The 8,312-nt window shown below is 41.0% G+C and overlaps 1 protein-coding gene across 1 annotated transcript in view; it reads right to left on the minus strand.

The window, feature by feature from the left end:
• Positions 1-6,708: 6,708 nt before the first annotated feature.
• Positions 6,709-8,312, minus strand: part of LSM3 (LSM3 homolog, U6 small nuclear RNA and mRNA degradation associated) — a 13,590-nt gene continuing 11,986 nt past the window's right edge. Inside the window, exon 4 of the mRNA XM_006907174.2 lies at positions 6,709-7,090. Within this exon, the coding sequence (XP_006907236.1) occupies positions 7,010-7,090 (81 nt within the window). The 3' untranslated portion in view covers positions 6,709-7,009. The remainder of the gene's footprint in view (positions 7,091-8,312) is intronic.

An 8,312-nucleotide genomic window follows, 5' to 3' on the forward strand; every position in this document is an offset into this window, starting at 1 on the left:
TCTTTTGGTTGGAGCACTTAATTCTTTTCCATTTGAGGTACTTGTTGATAGGAATGTAGTTGTTACCATTCTTTATTCCTGTTTTTGATACATGTTTTTTCTTCTTAAAGAAATCCATCCAACATTTCCTGTAATACTGACTTGGTGCTGATAAATTCCTTTAACTTATTTTTGTCTGAGAAACTCTTTATCTGTCCTTCAACTTTAAATGATAGCTTTGCTGGATAAAGTATTCTTGGTTGTAGATCCTGGGTTTTCATCATGTTGAATATTTTGTGCCAAGCCCTTCTATCCTGCATAGTTTCTTTTGAGAAATCAGCTGCCAGTCTTATGGGTGCTCCCTTGTAGGTAACTGTTTTTCTCTTGCTGCTTTTAAGATTCTCTCTTTGTATTTAACGTTTGGCATTTTAATTATGATGTGTCTTGCTGTGGGCCTCTTTGGGTTCCTGGTTTTTGGGACTCTGAGCATCCTGGGATTGTACGTCTATTTCCTTCACCAGGTTAGGGAAGTTTTCCATCATTATTTCTTCAAATAGCTGTTCAACATCTTGTTTTCCTTCTGGTACGCCAATGAGATGGATAGTTTTACCTTTAATAGTGCCCCATAGGCTCCTTAAATTATTATTATAGTCTTGGCTTCTTTTTTCTTGCCATTCTGATTGAGTGTTCTTGGCTTTCCCATCCTCTATACAGGTCATTTGATCCTCTTCTTTATTCACTTTGTTTATTCCATTTAATACATTTCTCATCTCAGATAATGTGTTCTTCATTTCAGACTGGTTCCTTTGTATAATTTCCACTTCTATTTTTATGTTTTTTATCTCTTTGTTGACATTCTCATTGAATTCATCTGCACTTCCCATAAGTTTATTGAGCATCTTTATAACCAGTGTTTTGAACTCTGCATCTGTTAGATTGCTTGACTCCACTGTTTCTGGATCTCTGTTCTGTCCTCTCATATGGTTTCTGCTTCTTTGTCTTCCCATTTTGGCTGCCTTTCTGTGTCTGTTTCTATGGACTTAGCAAAGCTCCTAAGTCTCCTGGTCTTATTAGTGTGGATTTGTGAAGTAGGTATCCAGTGGCACAGTCCTGAGAGGGGTCCAGCTGCAGGCCAAATTTAGCCCAAGCCTCTACCCCTCTGGGGCCACCTGTTAAGATTCAGCAAGCAATCCACAGGTGCTATGCTTATAGTTGCCTCAAAAGGCCAAAAGAGAAACCGAGGCCAGCTGCCACCAGTGTGAGCCTCGGTGCTGCTCAGCAAGGAGCGCCTTCTCGCCAAGGATACAGCTGGATGTGGCTTGGGTGGGGCCACGAGTTGGGAGAGGTGGAGTTTCAAGGAATCCTCTGGACGGAGCGACCTTTGTTACATAGTTTGATGATGTCTCCAATACGACAGCATGCTGAGTCCGCACGCTGGGAGAGGGGAGGGCTCAACAAAGGAACAATGGATACCTACCGCACCTCTGTACAGAGCAAATCTCACCTCAGCCCTCACTCTGACAACTCACTGTCCCCCTGTAAGTCCCTGGTGCCTCCTGTGCAGCTAAACTGGCACTGCTCAAAGCAAGCAGGTCCATCACTGCGAAAGTCTGCCGGCGAACACGGCCCCTTTAAGAGTCATCTGCCGCTGCTGCTGCCACAGCCTGCATCCCACTCAGCTGCTCGGGACCAGGCAGCCCCATGTCCTCGCCCCGTCCTACCTTCTGCCAGTGCAGGGTGATTTCTTCGATTTTTCCCTAGCTATATGGCTTGTTCATCTAGATCTCAGGCAATTTTTCCTTGTTGTTTGCTCCTTGTTTCTGTCGCACTTTGATTTGGTCACCAGAAGGATGAACAGAGCCTCTATCATTTATGCCATTTTTTTTCCCACTCCCAACATTTGATCATTTTTAATCGATTGAATTAAATTATTTCACATTCATGATCCTCCTGAAAACTATCTGGGGAGAAAAAGAGTACGACTAGTTGGAATATGATGAATGAGTAACCTTAGCAAACTGAACTGGCCTCCCAATATTGCCTCCACTTCTGACTTCTGAACCTGGTGTCCATGATGTATCAGTAACATTCCAGGTACTGTCCTAGGCTCCTTACACAAACGTTTTCCAATCCTTACTGCTGATCTTAGGGCACAAGTAATTTGCCCAGCTGATTTGTGGTACGGCTGGGATTCGAAGCCAAGTTTATCTGACTCTACCACACTTCCAGAATCTGTGGTCAGTTTTCCAAACCACCAAGGGCAACTCTGGGGGTTCTGTCAATACCCAGAGCCTAGATCTCCACAGCACTGTAGGTGGGTGGGATGAGAGCCAAGAAAAAAAATTCCTCTGAAGTAATCAATATCAGAAACTATGGTGAAGCACGTTGCTTCCAAATCCAGGAAGCTTCTAGAAGCAGCCAAGAAAATTAGAATCTACATGCTCCAGGTATTAAAATTGAGCAATGAATCTAAAAGGAATTTAAAACATTTAACATTGGCTTTCTCATTTCTTAGTGTTAACTTTCCATGTAAATCGATAACTAGTTATCTACAGTTGGCATATGCTGCCATACGGTAAATGGTAAATGGTAATGGGGACAAGACAGCTAGAAGGGCAAAAAAAGTGGAAAGTATTGTCTATTTGTGGGAAGACATCACAAGTATCTAGAAAATAATGTGCAAACGTCACCTTTGACAGTACCATTTGCCTTGAATGATAATGAAGTTGTGGTATATAAATAAAAGGGAGTATTATTCAGCCATGAGAAAGAAGGAACTGCCATTTGCAATAACATGGATGAAACTTGAGGGCATTATGCTAAGTAAAATAAATCAGAATATCACTTATATGTGGAATCTGATTTTTAAAAAAGTCAAACTCAGGGTCAGGCCTGGTTAGTACTTGCATGGGAGACCACCTAGGAAGACCAGGTGCAGTAGGCGTAAAAAAATTAAAAAAAAAAAAAAAAGGAATTGTAAGCTGACAAGGTCCTTGCAATGTGAGGTCAACCAAGGGTTGCCTTACCTGGAAAAAAAAAAAAAGTCAAACTCATAGAAAGTAGAAAAGGGAGAGTGGGGGAAATGGGGAGAAATCAGTAAGAGTACAAACTTTCAGGTATAAGATGAATTAAGTCTGAGGATCTAATGTACAACATAGTGACTATAGTTACAAGACTATTATATCATTGAATTGCTAAGAGAGTAGAACTTAAATGTTATCACCAAAAAAAAGAGAGAGAGAGAGAGAGAGAGAGAAATATGTGAGTTGACTGACGTATTAACTAGATGGCGGGAATCCTTTCACAATGTATATCAAAATCACCACGATGCACTTTAAATATCTTACAATTTTGTCAATCATATCTCAATAAAGCTGGGGGGTACAGGGGGAATACCATTTGCCTCTTTCGTCCATGGCGTTGTCCATGGCGTTGTCACTGATGTTCTTATGGTTTAATTATTCAGCCTTTACTGAGGACAAACTCTTGGCCAGGCCCCATTCGAGCAGTTGTGAGTACTGTCCCTGCTCATAAGCAGCAACTTGTCTGGTAGAGCTCAGTGTTATTCCCTCAAATCATGCAAGTATCCTGGCCTCCTCAGAGCTCCAAAAACACCAATACCTACTCTCAGACTAACATCCTCTTGTGTCGTAGGTCCTCCACCTGGAATCCCCGACTCCAGCTACCATCAAGCCCAGTCATTGAACAAATCTAAGCTCTATCTACCCTGATGCTCCAGGGCCTCCTACTTGATTCCAAAGCAACGGCTTCAAAACAATGTTCCATTAAGGTGTATTCCAAGAAATTACTAATAATCAAGTACCAAAAGGATTTGTTTTTCTGTAAATTAGACACTACACGTTATTCTTACATAATAGGCATTGTCTCCATCTCCTATCCACCCTTTCCTCTGGTTCCCTTTAGAGAACTACCTCTCTTCAAACACAGACCATATGGCTGAAGTGGGATGAATTTCGCTTTTAGTTCCAGGATTGGCAGGTGGCTCGGGCCTGGTCGATCAGAGCCCTACATTCTCATGGCCATAACAACTAGCCATGAACTGGCACAGGAACCAATCAAGGAAAATGAGACCACTGCAGTTGGCAGGCAGGTAGGTCGTAAGCTTGGATCTGCTACCAGGGAGGGCTTGCCCAAGTATGAAACCCACATAGTTCAGCAGAGCTGAGTGACAGAAACATTAATCAAGCTTCTTGATCCTGCCAGAATGACTTCTGGAATTTTCAGTTACTTACCCAGCCCAAAGCAGGTAAGCATTGCTCACATCTGGCAATTGCTCACACAATGAACATTCCTCCCCTTCTGACTACAGACGAAAAGCAATGTGGGCAATTATATGTAATATATGTAATAAAAGGGTGTGTGAAACCAGTTCCTTAGTGTACAGAAAGATACCTTTAGTTTGAGATCTTCAAAAATCATTATTTGAAATGTGTGAAAATTGTGTTTGTAACTAATGATTTTAGTTTAATTTAGGATGCTCAAGTCACTGGGGTTTCAACTTGGACACATTTTATCTCAAAAACAAAAGTGTGATCCTACATTTTGTCTGTCCATCTTTCTTTGGGGGAAGCAATGACAATTTATAACAATCTCTGAGGAAACTGCCAAGACAGAGATCCAGGTATGGTATCTGCTTGAGAGGCTTCCAAAAGAAAGGTGGTCAGAAAGCTCCTCTTGAGCTATGTGACACTTGCAGAAACCACCAGTCACCAGATCCAATAACTATGAGTTATCCAGCTGGCTGTAGCTGAGTGATGTGCAGCTTCAAAGTCCAAGGCATGGTTCCCAAGGGCCCTCTGACTACTTAAGCCCTGAAAGCATCCCTGCAGACCTGTAGAGAAAGCCTTGATGTGAAGGACTGGCAGAATGCCGCTTGAGCTGCCCCTCTTGTGGAATGAGTCCCAGATCAAACCTTCCAGGCAGGTAGCCTGAGCTCCAAAGGGACTCACAAAATCCATACTGCCTCCCTTCCCTCTATCTGGTACCATGCAGTTATCCTGCAGTTAGTTAATCTTTTCTTGCCCCTTTCCTATATCTTAGCAGCCAGGAAGTTGAGTTTGTATGTTGCAGCTGAGTTTTATGTGCACATGCAAGTAACTGTGCCAGCTTTTAAGGTGCATGGTTTTTAGAAATGTGTGTAAATAAGTCTTCACAGCCCAAAGTTCTAGTGTAATCTATCAATTCTAGGAGAAAAATGACCAAGAATGGAGTAAAGCAAGCGTCCAGGAATTAAGCATGGCTATCAGAAGCCACAAAAAGTAAATGCAATGCTGGAGAGAACAGGAGGGTGTGGTAGAGCAAGACGGCCAGATGTTCAGCTAGGCCATGGCTGTGGTGGCCATCTGGAGCCAATTTACTAGATGAAGCCAGAGTCTCCACAGGACTCACATGCCACACTCACAGTTTGGAGGCCAGCTGATTCATATCCTACTGCCTCATACTAGCTCTGACCACAGGCAAGCAACTGAACCTCTAAGAGCTTCATTTTATAGGATAGAGTTGTGGTAAATAAGATTATGTATACAAAATGCCTTTGCCTGGTGCATTTTGTTCAAAAATGATGGTAACTGTGTATCGGAAGCAGCAGCATTTAGGCAGGACTCCTGCTCTGAAAGGGTTATCCAAAGAATTGGCCATTTGCTACCACCAGAATCACGTCTCATTTTTTCAATAGTAAACACATTGCTATTAATTGGTCACCTCGTGGGACTACTAAAGCCTAAGGACAAAGTGCGGGACTAACAGAAGTGAAGGGAGGTTCTCTCTTGTATAGTCACATTAGATAAAACCTCCATTAGTTTGCCCATACTTGTTTTTCTCTTCCCCATTAACTTGCAGAGACAGGTACAATAAATAATGAAAGCGAAACCTCTCTACACAATGTCTATTGAAAGCATCTTTCTTGCACAGCTTAAAAGTGTATGTTAGCATATTGTGCTTGAAAATGGATTAACAAACACACGTTCAACATGTTTAAAGACAAGCCATCCACATCTTGAACTTTTTGTATTTCAAAATGGTACAACCAACTTAATAGATGTCAGGTTGTAAGGCCTGTCTTAATAAAGTTTTAGAGACTGCAACACCTGTACATACTTTCCCCATTACCTTTCAAGCATTAAGTGCTGACTGACTGAAGCTAGAAATAAAAATAGCTTTACTTTCAGCCACTTCCTGTTTTTTTGTGCCACTGAGATGTGATTTTAGACCTCTCATCATTAATGGCCTATGACCTAAGAATGGAAAAACGGTTTCTTTGAGTCATAAAATATTTGCAGCATTGGTAGATATGACTAAGCTGAACCACATAGGTATATAACCACTGAAGCCTCACCTTAGAAATAAATCAGGCCAGACGGAAATAAAAGAAATTATGCTTCACCTTTCACTGCAATATTAATGTTTACAATGGTACACCTCCACCCCTCCCTCCTGATTTCGGTGCTCTTCTGTGCTCTTATAGCATCCTATATATACATTATTCTATCAGAACTAATCTTACTGTCCTGCAATTGTTGGTTTAAACACCTGCCTCTGCAGAAAACTTGAGGGAAAAAAGCATACCGACAAAACTGTAGTTCCCAAGGCTCAACATGGTGCCAATAGATGTACTACATGTATACAAATAAAGTGAATGTAAGAAGTGCAATTACTTTAAAGAATTCACAAGACAGGAGACTGCATTAAAAAAAATCAAAGAAGTAAACATCAAATTTAATGTAAATTTTAAAAAATCAAATTGTCTGAAAAAGCAATGGAGCAAATCAACTCTTAAAAAAGAGTGTTGAATCTTAGTGATCACATTTATTGGAAGAGTTGGAGAAAAATAAAAATGCCATTTAGCTTAAGAACTGGTGAGTTATCAGCAAATCAACTCATTTCAGGAGTGGAAGAATCCTTGGTCATTTCTTAATATCAAAATTTCTGGTTTCTCTTTTGAATATCTTCTACATTTAAAGAAGCAACCATACAAAGTCTCCTATTTTCCACACAGGATAAATTCTTTGCTTCAGCCAACTCTCAATGGAGGGGCAACTAATACAACACCATCTCCCCGGACAAAGAGCATCGGAATATTCCGTTTTGTTGACTGGAGGAGGGAAAAAAAAAACAAAACAGAATACATTTATACAAATATGTAATAGAACTTTTTTTTTTTTGCCAAAGAAATTCGAAAACAAAAATCCAAACATGGACTCATAGTAACACAAACTGATTTAAAAACCTGATCACTTACCTTTGCAGCACAAGAACCAATCTATTAACTATTTTTCCTAGATATCGACAACTGGTATAGATATTAACCACTGTCACCACGATAAGCTGAATAAAAATGAAAGAAAACAAACACACACACAAAACACAACTGGGGCAGAAACTGGAGCTATCCACCAAAATCCATTCTCCTCTTCCTGGCACACAGATAGACTACATTTCCCATGCTCCCTTGCAACCAGATATAATCTTAAGATTGGCTTGTAACCAATAGGAAATAAACAAAGGTGACTGATCAACCAATAAACCTCCCATGAATGTCCCTCTATGGTCATCCCCCTACAGCTGGATGAACTCAGATAATGGTGAACTTGGGGAATGGCAGAGCCCCAAGACAGAGGAAGCCTGAGTCCCTGACTGAGCACCTGGAAGAAAGCTATTGTGCTGACCTAAAACCCAACTTGTGACTGTTATGGGACGAGAAATAAAATTCTATTGTGCTGAGCCATTACCTATTGTTTCTATGTGCTACTGCACACACACATATATGGAATGAATACCCTGGGGCGTTAGCCTAGGGATCAAGCCTTGGGCAGTAAGGAAACGGATATGGAATGTTTGAAATCCTCTTATGCCTCAACAAAACATTAGGTAAAACTGCCTGCAACTACTTGGAAAGTAGCCCAAGGACCTCCCAAACCTATAGGTTCTGGGGAAGAGATTGGAAAAGCCAAACGTTAGTAACTGTTGCTATTAACCTGATGCCCTCAGCAAGGAGTATAAGAAAGTGATGAGCTCAGGAAAACACTAGCTGGTTTTCAAGCACAGGTTACAAGAAATAGGATTCAAAGGTTAGAAAAGCCAACTGTTTTTAGGCCCCAAACTACAGACAATAAGTAGGAAAAAAAGTTTTCAGGAATAAAGCCCAATAAAACTTCTCAGTTAAACAAACTCAGCCCTAAGGCAAAGATCACCTAGTTGCTATAAAGACCTACGAGAGCGCATTCACAGTTCTCCCAGTTCACATACGGTTTACCAACCAGGGGCCATTTTCACCATAAGCAATGTTTCCTACTAAAACAGCTAACATTCCACTT

The sequence above is a fragment of the Pteropus alecto genome, unplaced genomic scaffold (genome assembly GCF_000325575.1).
Source record: "Pteropus alecto unplaced genomic scaffold, ASM32557v1 scaffold92, whole genome shotgun sequence".
In the NCBI taxonomy this organism is placed as follows: domain Eukaryota; kingdom Metazoa; phylum Chordata; class Mammalia; order Chiroptera; family Pteropodidae; genus Pteropus; species Pteropus alecto.